General features: G+C 39.2%; 2 protein-coding genes across 4 annotated transcripts; both read left to right on the forward strand.

Moving 5' to 3' along the window:
* Positions 1–767: 767 nt before the first annotated feature.
* On the forward strand, positions 768–14,886 carry nherf4b (NHERF family PDZ scaffold protein 4b). 3 transcript variants are annotated; one of them, XM_050041266.1, is made up of 12 exons: positions 768–853; positions 4,210–4,257; positions 8,373–8,400; positions 9,924–9,982; positions 10,072–10,283; positions 10,377–10,572; positions 10,694–10,830; positions 12,088–12,292; positions 12,385–12,581; positions 12,796–13,005; positions 13,431–13,646; positions 13,755–14,886. In XM_050041266.1, exons 1-12 carry the CDS (start codon positions 823–825, stop codon positions 13,785–13,787), a joined length of 1,572 nt encoding a protein of 523 aa, XP_049897223.1. In that variant the 5' UTR covers positions 768–822; the 3' UTR covers positions 13,788–14,886. The 3 variants fall into 3 exon arrangements, with proteins under 3 accessions (XP_049897223.1, XP_049897222.1, XP_049897224.1); XM_050041265.1 differs by having other exon boundaries at positions 770–853; positions 13,752–14,886; XM_050041267.1 differs by lacking the exon at positions 8,373–8,400 and having other exon boundaries at positions 816–853; positions 13,752–14,886.
* Positions 14,887–16,346: 1,460 nt separating this feature from the next.
* LOC126387625 (ATP synthase subunit g, mitochondrial-like) lies at positions 16,347–19,380 on the forward strand. The gene is made up of 3 exons (XM_050040184.1): positions 16,347–16,505; positions 16,938–17,098; positions 19,171–19,380. Exons 1-3 carry the CDS (start codon positions 16,454–16,456, stop codon positions 19,267–19,269), a joined length of 312 nt encoding a protein of 103 aa, XP_049896141.1. The 5' UTR covers positions 16,347–16,453; the 3' UTR covers positions 19,270–19,380.
* The last annotated feature ends 1,156 nt before the right edge of the window (positions 19,381–20,536 follow it).

Here is a 20,536-nt window from a genome sequence, read left to right on the forward strand (position 1 = left end):
GTCTACATATTTTTTTTAAACCCTAACGCAACACAAACACTTCCTCTTGTTTTTTATTTTAATATTCTCCACTTACACACCTCACCATTTCCCTTATGTTTTATTTATTTTTTACATAGGAAAAAACAAACAAACAAAAAGAAAATTGGTGCCCCATTTAAATAAATAAATAAATAACAATTACCATAATTTATTTATTTTTTTGATAATCCACATAATCTTTATTTATTGTATTTATTACTAACAAGAGCTAATGACAAATCAGCACAAATAAACAATTTAGCCAACAAATTATGACTATAAATAACAAACAATAAGAGAATACAATGTGTGTGTAAATTTGCAAATTTCGTCTTCTTGTTTTTGTACTGTGTGGCCCCTGGGTGGCATCCTATGCAGCTACCTGTCACCTACAGGAAGATCCACCACTATTCACGTTCACCGAGCTCCCTCCATTTATTGTCACACTCACTGTCACATGAGGACGGTAAAACCACCCCATTGTCAATTTAGAAATATTTAATCTGACTTGAACTGTAACAGACAGGCTAAATAATGCCCTCACAAACCATCATGGGTCATTGGGTTTTCATTTCCTTTTCACAAACTCACTGTTGTAGCCTAACCTTTGAATGTCAGCAGAAGGGAAGTTACTAATTGACTGTGTGTGGGCCTTTGCACCTAACAGGCAGGAGGATGAGTAGTTTTAACTGGTTACAAATACCAGTCAGAGGAGGGACCAATAAAGACAAATCATTCTGATGTAAGGTCTGAAGAGTGAATGGCTCAAAGTTGGGACCAGTGTCTTTGAATTTTGGTTAAATGTATCCATGGGTCAGCTGCCTTCTTTGTGGTAAATACAACGATTCAACTTCTTCATTATCCTTTTTTAAAATGTTGTCAGTGTTTACAGTCATCCATCAGGTGCAATATCTATACATACTAAACTGTGCAATACTTCCTACATGCAATAATGTGAATTCAGCCATTCAGCCTGTCTATTTATTAGCCTATATTTTGCTTATTTTTACAGCTTACTTGTCATATTGCTCTGTGTTTTTTTCTGATGCATACTTGTTATAATGCTTCTTGTTTTACACTTTCCCCTTGGCTCCTGTAACAATGCAAATGTCCCCACTGTGGGACTTATAAAGGATTATCTTAACATTATCTTACAAAATGCACAACAATTATAGAAGCAGTAGTTGGCAATGAAAATCTTGGACCTCCCTTTGACAATGCTTATTAAATGTGCAAAAAGAAAAGAAAAACATGCAAATAAAAGCACAATAGGCATGTAAGGCATAAAATAATGCAAGTTAAAACATAGGGCTACAATATAAACAGAAATAAAATTAAAAATAAAGCAATTTACACATGCAGTAGAGAGTTCAAACCTGTTTCCTCCCCAACATAAACACATACTTATAGGTTTTGACTTGGCTTATCTTATCAGAAATTTTAAAACATTATCAAGTTTCAGCAAATACATTCCCATTTGTGATTCAAATTATGTGTAATTTCAATAAAATGCTGTTTTCAGTGCACACATATTTGATTTGGAATTTGTTGCCATCTAGTGGACTGAGGTCTCAATTAAACATTGTTGGAGACAGTTTCAATATGTTGTGTTGCTTCTATTCTCATGTTCAGATGGGTAACAACTACATGTTTTTGATGCATTTTAATGGGGAACAACAGAAGCCCCCTAAAAATGAATGTCCATACTTCACAGTGACATCACCAAACAGAGTAATGCTATTTTCTGACAGTGGAATAGTCTGGACATGCTGCAGTGCCACCTGTTGAGCATCTGACCAAATCCATGTATACAGCACTTGCCTAAAAGCACCTGAATATTTGCCATGCTCAAATCTGGCAATGCCAGTGTGACTCTGCACAAATTTACCCTGAATTGCAGCAAAAAGTATCATCTCTCCAAAGAAAACCTTTTTGTTCACATACTCTCACTGCCCAAGTTCATAGGAGACACACAAGCGGGTGAGAGGTCATGCACTGTGGTTTTGTGTCATTACAACTTGCACTCAGAAATGATTAGTAAGTAACGACAAAAGTTTAGAGCACATTTTCCAATGTGCATGTTAAAAAAAGGGCAAGGGATGTGAGCGCATAATGAATACATATAAGTTGATAGCAATGCTGTCATGTGGATGGTTTATTGGAATTTTAGCACACAGAAAAGCGCATTGGAGTTGCCCGTGTTTATGTATTATCATTTCGGAAATCTGTAGCTCATATGAACATCAGATGGGTAGTTTGGATTTTTTTTAAGTGGGGTTGTATGAGGTACTTATGTATAGTCAGTGTACAGAAGCAGCAGGAGTGCTGACACGGAAGCTAAGCAATGTGTTGCTGTGGATAGGGGCAGCTGCAAAATGTATTTAAACCACCTAAAAAAAAGTCCCATCTAAAAAACAGATATATATGTCACTGTGTGTGGCAGGACCCAAATGCAACACAAATGTACCAGTAGCAGTAGCAACAGTCTTTATTAAACACTTATGCAGCGAGTGTTCAGGCAGGATTCGAATCCCAGTCTCCCGTGTGCCAGATACACAAGTAACCACAGGATTGATTGTCGAGAGCAGGCAGAGGGTCGAAGAACCGGCAGGAGAGGAAAAACAGGAGCGGTGAATCGCCACACAGCCAACAGCAGACGGAGACCAAAAAACTCTCAGGCAAAACCCGTAGTCAGGAACGGAAGGCTGTAGCGTTTACCGGGGCAGACAAGAGAAGATCAGAGGCAAGCCGAGTGATTGGTGATGTAGAGCAGCTGGGAAGACCAGGTGGGAGTGATGAGATTGATTAGGAGGTGTGGCTGGTAGGTGAGTGAGGAGGAGTCAGGGTGAGTGGAAGTTTCCTAGAGCAGCAGGGTATTTTCACCACCTTACCTTTCCATGAGAAAGCCTGTTCAGACGCGGAAGCCGTTAGCAGCTTCAGTTCCCTATCTATGATTTTGTCAAAGCCACCAGACTCCATTCACAAAATTTTTTGGCTTGCTGAACATGGGAGCTGCTGGTCTACCGTGGACTCTATCAGTTTATTAGTGTGTGTTATTATGTGACTTTGGTGACTCTGAACTAACCCTTCTGAACACCAAAGACGTAAAAACACAAACAAAATAACTGATCGAGGCAGGGCTAGAGCAGCAGCTTCTGTGTTCAATGATGTTAAATTACTGTTTTTCTCAATGGAGTCTGGCTTTGAAGAGAGTGATTTATCGGTTTCATTTCCCCATCGAAAAGTGCTGTCTAACGTTAAAGTAAAGCAGTGAAAACAATCTAAATATAGTGTACACTTGAATTGATTCTGATTTTTTTTAGGTAGCTAAAATACATTTTGTTGCTGACCCCATCCACAGCAGTACATTGCTTAGCCCCCGTGTCAGGCTCGAGCCTGCTTCTCCAAACTGTGGGCATGCCGATTGACATCTACTGTAGGTAATACACTGTCTATGGATAAGTACCTCATATGACCCCACTTCAAAAGATCTGAACTATCCCTTTAAAAATGCTGGATGTCATCACTTTAACCTCAGAATATTTTATCCAGAGAAATCCAATCATCTTAGAAAATTCTGGAAAAATACAGTGACATCATAAAAATTTGAACCCAGTTATAAACCTCCCATCTCCATTACTGTGTCTCTAAGTGTTGTCTGGCTTCCTGGAACCCTTCAAGGGAAATAGATATGACCATGAATAATGCTTTGCCTTCTCATCTCCCTCCTTCTCTCTGTATTTCCAGTCAATCAGTTCTTAGTCATTGCTCACCATCAGCATTATTCCCTCTGCCGCCAAACCACATATCACTGTTATTTTTATTGGAATGTTGGTGTGTTTGTGCAACTTGTCACCAGGCTTTGGCCTTGACACTGACAGTCAGTCTTGGCTGTAATCCTGATGGGAACAGGGCACAGATATAGAACGCACACATGCATAGATAGTTCTCACTTTAACAGAATAACAAGATAAAATTCAGACAGACAGGGAGTGATCTCGTTATGGCTTTTGCACTATCAGTTCATGGTACAATGTGAAGCGGTCGTTACACATAATCATGTGTGCTCAAAATTTCACACACAGTTTAAACATTAAGCCCGGTGTCCCTCTAAGGGAGGAGTCTCTCTGTGGTCAGAATAAATGTTTGTGTGTACAGTACTCCCACTGTTTCGTCTCTCTGTGTCAGTGACTGCTGCCCAGATGGGAAAGAGACACAACATGAAAGCAAGCACAGGTAATGAATTCAAACCTTTAAACGTTTCTTCATCTTTGTTAGTCAGCTATCTTGTCTAGGTTGTCTGTATATATTATCTTTGTACTGTGCTGCATGTAGGCTCAAACCTAGATCAGTGTTAACCATTTGTCTAATGAGAGATAGATTTTAAACAGTACACTTGATTACTATACCTTGCCCTGTGGAACAAATTCAATCTATGTGTTTGGGTAGTGCTTCCAAGATTGTAAAGAAAATGATACATTCGAACTGTGATCATTCAAAATTCTCGACCATCAAGCTTCAGCAGCTTGTCTTAGTGTGTCTATAGAGGGCCGCTATGCTGTAGGACATTAAATAAAAGCTTTATGGTGGGTAAAAAGCAAACAGTGACCCATTAGCGGCACTGAAGTGCCTCTGGTATGAGCTATTCAGGAGAGGAGCTGCTTAGCCATGTAGATGTGAGAGATGCATTTCATCTGGGAGCAGAGAGTTACTAAGTGCCTTATGTTATTGTAACAGTTTGTTTTTATTTGACACTGTGTCAGAGAGACAAGGGCTCAGTGTCGCTGACATGATGAACCAAACAGATAAGCAGTGACAGTTAAGTGTGTCAGCTACAGTCTCCTGAGACCTGCAAGAAAATTGATTTAATTTACATAATTTAAAGGTCCAGTGTGTAGGATTTAATGAAATATAATAAGTATGTTTTCTTTAGCGTACAATCACCTGACAATAACAATCATTGTGTTTTTGTTACCTTAGAATGAGCCGTTTATATCTACATAGGGAGCCGGTTCTCATCTACTGAGATCACCATGTTGCACCACAATGTTTCTACAGTAGCCCAGAGGAAAACTAATTTCAAAGTTGGACTAATACACCCAGATAAAGCAATCGGGAGTCGAATTCCTCCTGCATGTATACAGTCAAACGGACCCGAACTGGTCTAGGCGCTCTACGCATGCTCCACAGTTTTTGCCCCAGGCTTTGACCCGGAAGTCGAATATCATTAAATGCATAACAGAGGAAGAGAAGAAAGAGAAAAAGTAAAGCGTACAGCACGTACGAAATGTACAGAGCCATAAAGTTGTCCACCATGGTACCAGTTTGCTGCTAGCTAACTGTAGTTAACTAGTTTGTTGATTGTTTGGTCTGTGATGTAATAGGGAAACTGGAAAAAGGTCCAGTACTAACTAGCTGTAAGGGGGCATATCGCCACCCATCATAGCGGAGTCATACATACTTTGGTCAATAAATTAGGTCCCCTCCCATGTTTGTATACTGGGACAAGGACAGTGATCCAATTAAATGGCCTAGTTGAGCTATAACCCTAGCTAGACTAAACTGTGCATGTAAACGTACTGACTGGCTCTAGATCAGGGTCATTTGCGTTAGTTAGCAGCCCCTCCACGATGTGGATAATTTGGCTTCCAGGCAAAACCTTATTTCATGTCTGGATCTTAAGTTAAAGAGAAAAAAGGTGAGCACACGTTAGCAGGTGCTGGGCTAGCGACCTATCTACAACGAGAGAAACAGATGAGGATGATACGGCTCCTCTTAAAAACTTTCTGAACAATGGACATTGAAGGAATTCTAACCAGCACGTTTCAGCTGGTTGCAATCTGCAATCCTCACCACTAGATGCCACTAAATCCCCCTAAACCTTTCACGCTGTTCCTTTATGTAATTAGGATGTAAGAAACCTATCACATTTATTTTTTATCAAAAAATTTATTTATTAATGTTTTTATAACAGATTCCTTCACTTGTCTCCCTTGCTTCCATTAAAGCCCAGGATGTCCTTTGTACAGTACATCAGTACTCAAGTAGACTGCATGCATGGCGTTTAAATAAAGGCCTCACTGTCATGTCCCTCACAGAGGACAAATATGAATTACTGGGTCTCAGGAGGGTAGAAATGTTTTATTCCTCCTAATGGCCATAAAGGGCCATTATTTTATTTCTATTGAACCCTGATTTATCCTGGACAGGCTGGCTGAGCATACACAAGCCCTGTTAACAGTTTTTTTTATAGAATGATATCAATCAATAAATATTATAAGGTGCAGGGAGGTAGGAGTGTTCTGATTATCTGGAGACATCACTGATTATTCTATGAGACCGTTGCCCTGATAGAAAAGACAGATTTTCCTAGATCAGCTCTCGTTCAAGGCTGCTGCAGGCTAAGCACAGGTCAGAGTACCAGAGCAGCAAGGACGAGATAAATAAGTGCCACTAGTTATTACTTCACTCAGACAGGCAAGGCCGACCAACATTATCATATAGATTGCAGCAAGTGTTATAATTATCACCAGTAATGAGCCTGAGAGCAGAAAGGGAGTGTATCCAGATCTGAGAGCAAAGTTGCTTCAACAGTCCTCTTTCTGCAGCTCAGAGAAAAGCTGCTTCTGTGTCTGTACAACAAGCCAAGCCTGTGACACTCTCAAAATTAAATGATCAGAACAGAAATATATCTATATTACTGTAATGTTGTATTCTTTTCATTTAGTCGAAATTCAATATCAGTACACGCAACTTGCAATACATTAACAGAGAGCTGTAATTTCTAACACGATAGACACACAAGAGACAATCTCATCTACATATATGTAAACAGGACAGGGCCCAAAACGAATCCCTGTGGAACAACACTTAAGAAGGAATAAAAAATAATGAATAAATGGTTCAATTATTGAGACAATCATAACATTTCATGTAAGAGGGATGTTTTTTTTTCAACCCATGAGGTATCATGGACTAACAGTTACACTGTTCGTGAAGATTTAAAGGAGCAGTTTAAGATTTGAGAGGATTTTGTGGCATCTCGCAGTAAGGAATGCAGAATGCAAACTGCCGAAACTGGTTGGAAATCCTTCATTGTTCAAGTGATTTTTACTGGGAACCAAATTATCCACAGAGGTCTCATCCTCTCCAAAACAAATGGACCAGGTGATTAAAGCCAGTATAAACACTGAATAAAACAGTTAAATATGAAAAATCAATGTTTTTCAGACATGGTTTTGCCTGTCTCCAAAGAGCGTGCATGCTCACCTTTTTTCTCTGATAATGTAATTTGTGCTCACCTTATTTTCTGATCCAGATGTTCAGGAGGTTTTTAGCGGGAACTGAATTACCTGCAGAGGTCACTTCCTTTCCAAAACAAACGGACCAGTTGATTTAAACAGTTAAAAACACTGAATAAGGCAATTCACATTTAAAACTCACTGTTTTCTGATGCTGCTCATCGCGGAGGGGCTGCTAACTACAGTGGCCAACATGAAAACGCGAATTGCTCTATCTATCAGTTGTTGGGTTTGTCCATTCTGGGCTACTGTAGAAACATGGCAGTGCAAAGTGGTGATCTCCATGGACAAGGACCCGCTCCCCATCTAGATATAAAAAGCTCATGCTAGGGTAACTAAAACACAACAGTTCTTATTTTCAGGTGATGTACACAAAAAAATATACTAATTATATTTTAGTCCATTTCTGACAGTATATCTCCCTATATCTTACACACTGGACCTTTAATTGTATTTTCCCGAAAATATTACGGCCTCAGTTGTCCTGATGCAATAATCCACTTAAAAACAAATGATTTATTTGAAATTGCCGATTGACTGACTGATAGATTATGTGCCAGGTGCTGCCAAGTTTCCATTCTATATCAGTCATTAGTTGGACATTTGCACCTTTAAGGTGTTTAATGTCGTTTGATAACCTCTCCCTTTAAGAGAGGGCAAAGACTAAAGATAATTACATAAAGTCAAACCCTGTTTTATGATCCCTCAGCTGAGAGGTTAAAGTCAACACATTTGTGATCCAAGGCACAAAAGCAAGTCTTACTGTTAAGCTGATGCCTCACAGTTTAGACAGAACCACACAGACGTTCACAGAGCTGTAAGTTCAAACTAATAGTACATCAAGGGATTAACAGTTTATGATCATGTCTGATTTGTGCTGGTATGCTGCAAGATTTAATGCAAAGGATGTGTGGTATCAATGGTGATTGAAAATGAATTCTATGTCATGTATTTTGGTAAATAAATGCAGAAATGTGTGAATATTGAATTTCACTATGTGAATGTTGTGCTGCTAAAGACGTTAAATTCATTTGATATCTGTTTTTCAAGGTTTGGTGGAAATCATAGGGTTGACAGAGTAAGTTTGCCTTTTATCTAAATGTTGGCACCAGTGTTCATACATTCTTAAATACCCTCATTATGTCAGTATCAGTTCAAACTTAAACATTGACACTGCATTGCTACACTGAAATAATAAGATGATCAGGCACAGCATAGAACTGAGTTGGACCTGACCACACTACAGTTTATACAGCCTAGCAGGAATTATATAGATGTAATTGGCATGTTGACTTTTGAAACATAGTAATCTCATCCACAAAAGGACCTTTTTTATATCAATTACTCACAGCGTGTTATCTTGAATTCGTGAGGAGACTTTAACAAACTCTCACACAACTCACGCACAGTACACACAGTACTTCCCAAACACATGCATTTTCATTAAGATGTCACAATTTTCAGCACAGTCTGATGCACGGCAAAGTATGTTCAAGTACACTCAGGGTATGCGACTGTAAGTTGGAAGTATTTCATACTGCAATTTTTTGTGAAAATGCATGTGTTTGGAAAAATATACAGAGCCTATGACTGGATAAATGAGACATGGATGTTACTACACGAGTTGTGTGAGAGCTTTTAAACAGATATTTTGATATAGTTTTGCTCTTGTTAATCGTGGTTCCCAATTACCTTATTTCAATTAAAAGCCCAGGCTATTATTTGCTGAAATCACTGAAATCAACATGCGTATATTTGGGACAGACCTCTATATGGGACAGGCCTTTAATTCCTTTTACACATAACTGTTGCTCAGCAAAGATCAGGAGATAATATCAAAATGTCTATTTAAGGGGCGTCAGTGGCTTAGTGGTAGAGTAGGCGCCCCATGTACAAGGCTGTTGCCGCAGCGGCCCGGGTTCTAATCCAGCCTGTGGCCCTTTGCTGCATGTCATCCCCCCCCTCTCTCTCCCCCCTTCACGCTTACCTCTCCTGTCCATTAAAGGCAAAATGGCCAAAAAACTATAAAAAGTCTATTTAAACCATTATGAATATTGCTTGAATAAAAATGACGCTTTAGACAATACATCAGTTATCAATCATTCGATTTAGCTCCGACAGACCAAGCATCACAGAGAAAGGGTTAGGAAAGGGCATACTGACACAACACCACTTTATCCTGTTAAAACAATAATATTCCTTTACGAATTCAGCATAACACATGGTGAGCTACTGGTATACAAATTGTCATTTTGCAGGTCACATATTTTGCTAAGACTTTGGGCCCCAGATAAGGCCCACTTTTCACAGACAAATGTTGATGGTGTTGTCATAACAGATGAGGTTGTGCAACTGATTTTGAAATTGTAATTGATGCAATTAATTGAGTGCTTTCATTAAAATTTCGAAAAACATATTCGTTTCTTGTTCCTTCATCTGCTTGAGCAAGAATAGATTTAGAGGGTCATAAACAAAAGGGAAATTGTGTTCTTTACTTTGCTTTGTTTTGTTGTTCAGTACACCTACCAGTTTATGAGATTTAATATTCAACAGTTTGTAATTAAACCTTGAGTCAAATGTTTTTCCTTTCACCCTTTGCAGAAAATTTACATTTAATCCGAAAGAGGGAATAGACAACCCAGTGATGGTGATCACAGAAGGTATCTTGCATACACATTTATAATTGTTTTCTGTGTAAACTCTGCTCTGAGAAGGTACGACAGCGCTTTTCTGTCTCTTCCTGGCTCAGACTTTGTGTCGACGCCCAGCCCTCGTCTGTGTGTCCTTAAACGGGAGGAAGGGGAGTCCTATGCCTTCCATCTGCGGGTGGAGAGGGGGTGCCAGGGTCATGTAATCAGAAATGTAGTGTCAGGAGGCATAGCGGCGTGCAGTGGCCTTAAAGATGGAGACAGGCTTCTGGAAGTCAACAACTGCTATGTTGATGATGTCCCTCACCCTGAGGTAAGATGAGCTTCATACATTATTCAACTCACAGACGCCTCTCCAAAGGACTGAGAGGATTTTAACTTGAACCATTTCCTTTTTATGAATCAGGTGGCTAAGATGATAAAGCAAAGTGGACACCAGTTATGTTTATTAGTGTTGGATGGTGAGGAGTATGAGCAGGCCATGTCCCGAGGTCAAGACCTCCGAGGTCTGGCCAGAGGGAAGGGCTGCAAACCACCCAGACTCTGCCACATTACCAGGGATCCTGTCTCAGGTCTGGGCATCAACTTCACACCCATAGAAGGTAACACTACTCCTGGTAATCACAACAAGTCCAAGGTTCAAGATTAGATATCTAATGGAGGGGCGTTGAGCTGAATTCTTTGCAGTGGTATTCAGTTGCTCCTCCTGTTTCTGCTTTGCAGGAGGGAAAGGTCGCTTCTCTGTGAACCTGGTTAAAGGAGGTGCGGCTGAAAAGGCTGGGGTGTGTAAGGGAGATCACCTGGTGTGGATGAATGGTGCAGCAGTGTCTGATCTCACACACTCTGCACTCAGCAGAATGGTACAAAGTTTGCCTGTTTTATTATAAGCATTTTTTTTTAAAAGTTAAGTCATGACAATTTGGCCGCATTTTATCGTGCTGTTGTTTATTTCAAACCTTTTGAAACTTTTATGGCTTACAAAAGAGGTTTTCAATTACAATATTGACAGCCCAGTCGCAAGTAGAAAATGTTGGCATTATATATTCTGCAAGCCATGAATACATTACATTTGCACGTTTCATACGCATCATATCAAAGTTTCAAAGGAGACATGGTATATGAGCTGATCTGTCATCAGAAGATGGAGGGATGTTGCAGACCAGTGTTCAAGATCAACAAACAACAAAACCGATTGTGTTTTAGCGAGTCATTGATGTGTCACCAGCGGCTTTTTAGGCTCCAAACGTGGGTGTTTTGTAGCGACCCATCTGTGTTTTTCCAACAGCTTTTTAGGCGTCAGATGTGGGTGTTTTGTAGTGACCCGTCTGTTTTTCTTTTTTCCAGTGGCTTTTTAGGCTCTAAACATGGGTGTTTTGTAGTGACCCATCTGTGTTTTTCAGACAGCTTTTTAGGCTCAAGATGTGGGTGTTTTGTAGCGACCTGTCGATTTTTCTTTCCCAGTGGCTCTAAACATACGTGTTTTGTAGCGACTCATCTGTATTTCCAACGTCTTTCTAGGCTCCAAATGTGGATATTTTGTATCAACCTGTCATCAACCTTTAGGTTCTAAACGTGGGTGTTCTGTAGTGACCAGTCAGTGTTTTTCCACCGGATCTTAGGTTCTAAATGTGGGTGTTTTGTACAGTAGCCACACATCTATTTCCCCAGCAGCTGTTTAGGCTCCAAATGTTGGTGTTTTGTAGCAATCCCTGTGTTTTTCTAGCGTGTTTTTTGGCTCTAAACATGGGTGCTTTGTCGCAACCTGTCATTTTTTACCCAGCGGCTTTTGAGGCTGTAAACATGGGTGTTTTGTAATGATCCATCAGTTTTTTCCAGCAAACTGTCAGCGGCGGTAGTAACATTGCTTTTTTTTCTGCTGGGTTTGTGCTCCCCAGCATGAACTGTTTCTTACCATAACCAAGTGGTTTTGTGCCTAATCCTAACCCTAACATTAACCACAGCATTCAATGTATTTGCTACATAATGCCATGCAAATGTAATGTATCCGTGGTTTTCAGTAATGAACAATGCCAGCATTTTCTTCTGGTGTCTGGGTTGAGATTGAAGTCATCATGTACAGCCTTTTTGTAGCAGTAATAAATAATGTTTTGCTGCAGATGAAAAAATGTGGCGATCACATCACCATCCTGGTGATTGACAGTGAAAGTGAGAAGAACTACATGCAACAAAGGATGCCCATCCTGCCCGCCATGGCTGTTCCACATAACCTGCCTTACAGAGCCAAAAAACTGCACCTGGTGTCTGGGCCTGAGGGCTACGGCTTCCTCCTTCGACTGGAGAAGGCGCCATCAGGACGCACATGTGAGAGGACAAAATGAGTGTTAAATAACCACATGCATTCTAGACTTTAGTTCTTCACTTAAATATCTGTGCAATTTATTTCCAATTAATAGTTCATGTTCTGCGTGAGATGGACAGAGGCAGTCCAGCAGAGAGGGCAGGTATGAAGGATGGAGAGCTGCTGCTGGAGGTCAACGGGGAGTCTGTGGAGTCACTGAAGCATGAGGAGATTGTGGACAGAGTGAGACTGAGTGGACGACAGATCTCCTTCACCACCATCACTCAGCAGGGGCTGGAGTTTTACACCCGGGTGGGCATCACTTACCAGATACATGTCTTTTCCAAAATGCAAATGTTTTTTTATATTTCCAGTGGTGCTCTCTGTAACTTGGTCCAAGCCTTGTTTTATCTTTAAAAGCAAAAATTAAGAAATAAAAATATGCATCATAAATCTATATGGAAGCGATATCTAAAAATAATTCAGATAGTTCTTACAGTTTCTTTTCTTATTCTTGTATCTGTAGCTGGGTCTATCCCCTCTTCTATTCTGTGAGGATGGTTCTGTTGAGAGAGAAAAGGAGAGCAGCATATCAGCCTCTGCAACAGAGCAGTCACCACAAAAGGAAATGGATGGCTCCTGCAAGCCCAGACGCTGCTCTCTCCAAAAAGGCCCTTTGGGATTTGGCTTTAACCTGGGCTGCGTCCCACAGTGTTCTGGGACCTTCATCAGCCAGGTGGGGATGAAATATGGCATAGCACTGATAAACAGGTTCACAATGTCCTGATTTCAACCTTTGTTCAAAATCTTTGGGGAGTTTATAAACTGCACATTTTTGGAAAGCTTTTCAAAGTTTCTGTGGCGGCCATCTTGGACTTTCAAAATGGCTACCACCCATAACCTGTTTTTAGCTGGATCCCTCATGATAAATCAGATTGGTTCGAAGATTAGTACTTGCATATTTTCCAAGCCAAGGAAACAAATGGGACCATTTACATTTACCTGAATGGCTAATGTTAAACACAATAAGTTATTTAGCGGTCGTCAGCTGAGAACTCACTAAGACACATTGGGAGCTGAGATTACTGAGGCAAGAAGAACAAAAGGATTATTATTATTTTGACAAATGTGGTGTTAGATTTTGCTTTTCCCCCCTTGTAGGTGGCTTTTGGAGGCCCTGGGCAGAGTGCAGGGCTACTTGTGGGTGACGTGGTGATGGAAGTCAATGGACAAAATGTGGAGGAGAAGTACCTGGAGGATGTGATTTTGCTTGTGAAGGAAGGAGGACATTATCTTTCCTTAGTAGTCATGGATAAGACTGGCTACAACAAGCTGAAGCAGCATGACACACCTACTAGAGATATCTCTGACAGTGAGGTAAAAAAAAATCCTTTAAAAGATTAGGCCTATATCCATTACATAATCTGTCGACACATTTATCAGTTAATCAGTGACCACAATATGTTCTTGTTTGTGTCTCAGCAGGAGGAAGATGGTTATGAGATATCGTCTTTGTGAGCGGCAAAGACACTCAAACAATACTGAAAACATTCCTCCCCCGTCCTAACTACTGACGAGACTTCAAACTGAGCTGAACAAGACAAACTTGCCTGTTGGTATTATCTTATTGGACAGTATTGCCTTAATCTAGTCCTGGGGTTTCACAAAGGATCCAAAACATCAGATAACGTAAGCTAATAATGAAACTGGAACAGTGTCAGCTGTATAAATGACAAAGAAATGTTGTAATGTGTGTTTGTGTATGATATAAAAACGTATTTTGGTATCGTGTTATACATATCATGATGTGGAACATTTAGCCAACGACAATATGATCTCTGAAAGAACCATAATTTCACATTGTACTGATATGAAAAGAAACCTGTGGCGTTGATTATCAGCAGTGATGTAAAGTACTGGGGATAATGAAAAGAAATGGCCCTATGTTATTTAAAAATGTTAATTAAATTGTTTAAGGTGGAGGTCAAAGTTCATGTATATGTGGTTTACGCAGGCACGTGCAGATTGGCAGGCTGAGCAGCAGAGTTTCGATGGTGATTATCAGTTGTGTGACTGATTACTCGGATCTTTATAGTATCAGAGTTACACAACGTGACATTCAAATCATGCATTAGTAATTTGACATAAGTTAAATTGTGGTCATGACTGCTTTCACTGTACAGTTTTTGAGAAATTAAAAAAGTTAAGTGAATTTTTTTATGAGAACTTAATTTTTAGTTAGTTTTCATCAACAATACAGTGTATGATTTCCTTTTTCACCAACTGTATATAACATTTGTACACATTATAGTCAAGAATTACATAAACATAAGAAGAAAACAACAAAGACATCCGCTCCAATGTGTATATAGAGAAAAAATATATATAAAAAAGGAATAAAAGAACAGTAATAACTATTGTCCACTCCACATTATAATCACACAGATAAAGTACAGATGCTAAATTTGCTCTACATATTATGACATATAATGTATGTGTGTGATATGTAAAGTGAAATTTAGACAGGATTCCATTATTTTGTTCAAGTCAAATTTAATGTGATTTTACTGTGCAGTTTTTGAGAAATTTAAAATAAAAGCCAGTTCAGGTGACGTAACACATTCATAGTTTACTCATATTTATTTATCACAGTCCCCATCTGATTTTGCTGGATGTGGGACAGCTATATAGTATGATGCTGGGTTTTATTTTTGAAATTTAAAATAAAAAAAAAGAAGAAAGGAAGAAACCAAAAAGTAATAGAAGGTCAGAAAGCAATCCATTTTTCCCTTCTTCTTTCTTGTTGTTTTTGATAACAATTAGATTGAGAGCTGAATGTTGAGCAGTCCATGGATATGAGTACGACATGGGACCACTTATTACGTATGATGCAGTTTGTAGTAAGACTCCATTTAACATTCTGTTTGAATATGGGTTGCTATAATTCAAAGGGTTATGCTGTAAATGACTGTATGTTGGTGTACGGTGTTTTAAAGTATTGATCCATGTGCCCCCCTTTTTTTGAGAACGTAATTGAGAGCAAATATAGTAGTGATGAAAAAAATCTTAATGTGTAATCTCACTTGTGTTTCTAGACATTCACCAACCATCTGCCATGTTGATCTCCAAAAGATTACATCAACTAATGCACAACAAACACATAAAAGGGCCACTTGAAAATTAATGACAGCATGATAAGATACATGTTGTGACTGTCCATCCATCCACCATCATCCTTGGTGACTTGATGTGCATGTGAATTTCAGATTAATTTGGCTGTTTATTCTGTGCTGTACTTTATGGTGCTGTACTTTATCTATGCCTCCGGAAATTAAAATGCTCAAAATGACTTCCCCCTCCACCGTGACCATAAAATACCTGAATAATGTCACCTGTTACCAGTATTACCTTATATTCCATACACACACTGCCACCTAGTGGTCAAAAATGGTGTAGTCTGTAAACACAATACACACACAGCTACATGCAAAATATGAACACACAGGTAAAATGGCTTCTAAAATACAAGTTTCCAGACTAATGTAAGAATGATGATGTGCCATAAGTATTTTAGCAGAATGTATGTAACTATAACCCAAGATTTTTATGTAACTGATCTTACCGTATATTAAAGCCATGAAAAAGCTGTTTGGTATTGGCAGAGGAGATTTGGCAACTTTTTCATGGGTGCAACCCACATACTCAGCTCTGCTGCTCATCCCACAAATGGATGTTCCTTACAAATGTGGCACCATTTAAAAGGGAAATGAACAGGCTTTTTTCAACGGTATAAGATGTATTGCCAAGAAGCATTGTTACAACAAAGAAATAATCCACCAAACACAAATTTCCTTACTTTCTGTGCTTAGTTTATTTTGTATTAAAATCTCGATCTGATAAGCAACTAACTACTGTCACACAAATGTAGTGGAGTAGAAGTATACATTTGCATAAAATTGAAGTACTCAAGTAAAGTATAAGTATCTCAAAATTACACTACAGTACTTGTACTTAGTGACTTTTCAACTTGACATTTATGAGGCAAACCCATAAACAATATAAATAGAAACCGCAGCTGTTTCTGTTCAGGCAGTTCTGTGGTCAGCTGCAGCTAGGGGTCCTTCACCTGGAGGTGACATTCAGTCGGCTAGCGGGGGGCAGTTAGCATCGACAAACGCTTCAACATGGCACAGGCAGTGCAAAAACTGGTCGCTAAAGTACCTTCGCTGGTCGGCGGTAAGTTAATTTAATGTTTTAGCAAACGTAATATTTATTTATAATGTGGGATTAAATTGTATGCTGTATAATCTTTATTGACAAGACGTTGCTAGGTCGTTGCTGTCAACTGCACCGAGACCTAGCTAGCTAACAAAGCTAGCTAACAGTACATTCTGTTCATTCAATCGATGAATGAAGTGAGTGTAATGCTAGCTAGCTAATGTTACACGGTGCAGAACATACTATGTTGAGATTTCATGTTGCTATTTTTTTGTCTTCCCAAATATTATTTAGCTTGCTAGCTTGCATGTTTACACTCTATTAGCACAAGTCATGTAGCTAAGTGGCTAAAGCTACCAACCGGCATGCGAGGAGCTGTGCAACTGAAAGCTAACTTTAGCCGCAGCATAGGAAACCAGACTCCTAATTGCATTATTTCTTCTCTCGTAGCCGCTGTCACCGCATCAAAACCTCGGCTACAGACCTTCTGGTACTATGCCCGTGTTGAGCTTGTCCCCCCTTCCCCTGCTGACATCCCCAAGGCCATCCAAGGGGCCGCTAACGTCCTTAAGGCTGTCCAGTCAGGACGTCTCGGTCAACTCACAGTGAGGGTGAGTGTTATTGACAGACAGGCCCTGTTGTGTTTGTGTGTGAGGATAGAGAGACTTTCTGTTGGTCCCCAAAGATTGGTTCAAAATATATTAGGTATTTGTTATTAAAATACATGATATGCTATATCATCAGCCCAATACAAATGTGTAAAGTTAAATCACCACTTTGTACAGTATGTGCCATGCTACTTTTAGACCTGCTTTCAGGACTTGTCTCCTTGATTCATTGACAGGTTGTTGTAGCTAAGTGAACGTTCAAAATAACAAGATGTGGACACTTTCTAATATCCTGGTAGAGTAGGAAACGCCTTGAATACAAATACCCACCACACACGAGAACACTCAGAAAAGACTGAAGTGTGACACTCTCTCATGTCTGAAGATGATTTGTCAAACTTTTTTTTAATACTTTTTCATTTTTCAATGAAAGAAAGGACACACTAAACAATGCAATGTATGCAAATACACTTTCACAATAGTAACGTCTTGAGAGCAAGGCAAAGCAACATAAATGAGCGATTGAGGTAAACACCAGTCACACTTATGTAGCCAGGCAGATCAGAGTCCCTATGGTTGCAGGATAATGCGACACTGTGCCACGAAGGATCCCCAAATTGTCTCAGATCTATTCTGTGTATTGGATTTGTATAGGCGCAGTCTTTCAGTTTGTGTTATAGACAACATTTTCCTGAGCCAATGTGCAAAACAGGGGGAATGTTAGACTTTCAGGTGAGGAGAATAATTTTCCTAGCAACCACCAGTGTTTCGTGCACAGCAACCTGCATGTTGTATGGCAGCTCAAAAGTCTCTGCAGAGCGACCAAAGATGGCCACGTTGTGGTCGGGCTGAATGTGTCTATAGGCTTTTGAGAGCCACTTAAAAATTGCAGTCCAAATGTTGTATAACGTCAGACAAAACCAGAAAAGATGTGCGAGTGAGCCTACAGCAGGGCGGCACTTTGGGAGACACCGAAGGATTAATATTAATTTTGAGTAATGCAGTCTAAGCATCACCTTGTGCTAGATTAACCTGTGATGATACAAATGGGAGGACACATTAAAGAGACAATCTTCACTCCACAACTCCACTTGTTCATGACAAGACTCGCTCATGTTCTTGCGCCTCCCTGGAGTCCCCTCTGTTTTTATTTTCTTCCCAGTTTGCTGCTCTGTTTGGTGCTGGAGAGAGTGCAGCTACTGGTTGTTGACAGTGGTCACCATGAGCTTCCTATGATTTTATCTCGAAATTAGAAATTTGTCTGCAACAGTGAAATTGCTTGAAAAGTTGTTTGGTGTAAGGCCGGCATAAGTCTCCAAAAATTGTGATAGATGCCCACTTATTCCTCGCAGGATCTAGCTATGCACATTGTTAATTTTTTTGCCTAAGTTGTAAAATTCTAGTGCTGCCACTTTGATACAACCAAGCACTAAAAAATAACACATACTTGTATTTAAAATTTTTTTCCCAGCATTAATGTCTTAGTCACCCATAAACCTCTCTTTCTAGTGTAATTTGTTTACAGTGAGGTTTATGAATTGGAGTGGAGGCCAAAATCTCAGCGATACAGCTCAGAAAAATCTGGGCAAATCAACTACAATTATCTACATAGGGAGCTGGCTTATACTTACACCTATACCTATAAAATGAGTTCACTTAAAGTTTCTGACATTTTTTTTGCTTTGAATAATTATATTTAAACAAAAAATAAAACACAAAACACAATGTGTCATGATATATTATGGGTTTTGTAGAGTAGTACATGAGATATTGTGTAATCAGAATAATGGAGTCACATCATTATTGATCATTGTCAGTGAAATGTGATATTTAAGATATTTTAAATAATCCTGTTGTCAAAAGTAAGTCATAGAACATGTCTTAAGGTTCTAACGGTACTGTGGATCAGGTGTTTTATGTTACAGTAAATATTTGGGCAACAAAAGTATTTAGAAGTCTTAAATCTAACTTGCCTCAAGCTGTAGAAACCCTGAAGATTGTCATCTGTGTCCAACATCACAATGTACTTGATTATTCCAGAAACAAATCTAACTAAATGTTTTGTTTCCTCACAGGATGCTGCGAGGAACGGACTGGTGGCCACTGAAGTGTTGATGTGGTTCTACATTGGAGAGTGCATCGGCAAAGGAGGCATCGTTGGCTATGATGTCTAAAATACGGACTGTCATGCTTTTTTTTTTCTTCTTCTTCTTTTGAGCGTTATATGCTCAACCTCCTGCAAGAATCCTGGGAACCAATAAACAGATATCTATTGTTACAAGTGACAGTTTTGTCCTCTGACTCCTTGCTCTGTGTAGAATATGCATGTGTTTGAAAAATGTGAGTGTACAGTTAAAGGTAATATGAATAAAAGTCTGAAGGACACTTTTTTCCCAGTATATTTAATTTTTTGGTATGGTTTATACACAGTGGAATAGACGTTTTTCACAGAGGACATTTTGACATGCCACTGTGGGAAAAACTCAGGTGTAAGTGAGAAAATAAATTTATGATGGCTGAATTTCTGCCTCAGTCTCAGGGGCTTAGTATTGTCCGTTTCCTACTGGATAAAACAGGGGTGTCAAACATATGGTCCACGGGCCAGAACCGGCCCACCAAAGGGTCCAGTCTGGGGTCCAATGGACTTTACACACCTAATATTTATTCACATGCGAAGGCTGTTACTTACATGGGAAATTAGGGTATAATTAGCGATAAAAATATTTTACATAAATCTTCTGACCTACTGGTTAGACCCCCTAAAAGTCCCTGTCCCCCCCAAAAAAACCTGCAGTTCACCATACATAAGACTGTTGACTTAAACCGAAAATAAGGGCACCCAGTTGCCCTAAAATGTTTTTCATTTTAACCTTTTGAAACCTGAGCAAACTGGTTTGATATCTTTTAAAAACATGGGGAAAAGGAGCAACGAAAGAAGAAATGAACCAAAAAAATTGTAAAAAGAGAAAATTAAAAAAAAAATATTTAAGAAAAGAAAGGAGGACAGTTAAAAACAAAACATGGAAATAACCCGGAAAGAGTGCCTAAAATTTATAATAATTCTGTAACATAATTTTAAAACAAAAATATAAACTTTAAATGTAGTTTTTCCCTAAGTTGCTCATTACCTTTCCCCGTTTCTGAAAGAAATCACACCCGTTTGCTCAAGGTTTAAAGGTTTAAAAACTTGCAAAAGGTATCTGAAAGCAAGTAAAGTGGTGTCACTCCTGGTTTCAAAGTGTTAAACCAATAATTTCTAAAGGCAGTCATGCAAACACTGTATGTCCACTCTAATTTCTGCTGGGAAAACCAGAGGTACATAAAGAAAACAAATACTTGCACATGTCTTTACCATGTTTGTGCTTCCAAAGCAATCTAGGGTTTTACACCCTAAGATAAATATACATAATGAGCTGGTTTTGGACATACAGTATATCAATA

Source organism: Epinephelus moara, chromosome 3, assembly GCF_006386435.1.
Source record: "Epinephelus moara isolate mb chromosome 3, YSFRI_EMoa_1.0, whole genome shotgun sequence".
NCBI classification, from domain to species: Eukaryota; Metazoa; Chordata; class Actinopteri; order Perciformes; family Serranidae; genus Epinephelus; species Epinephelus moara.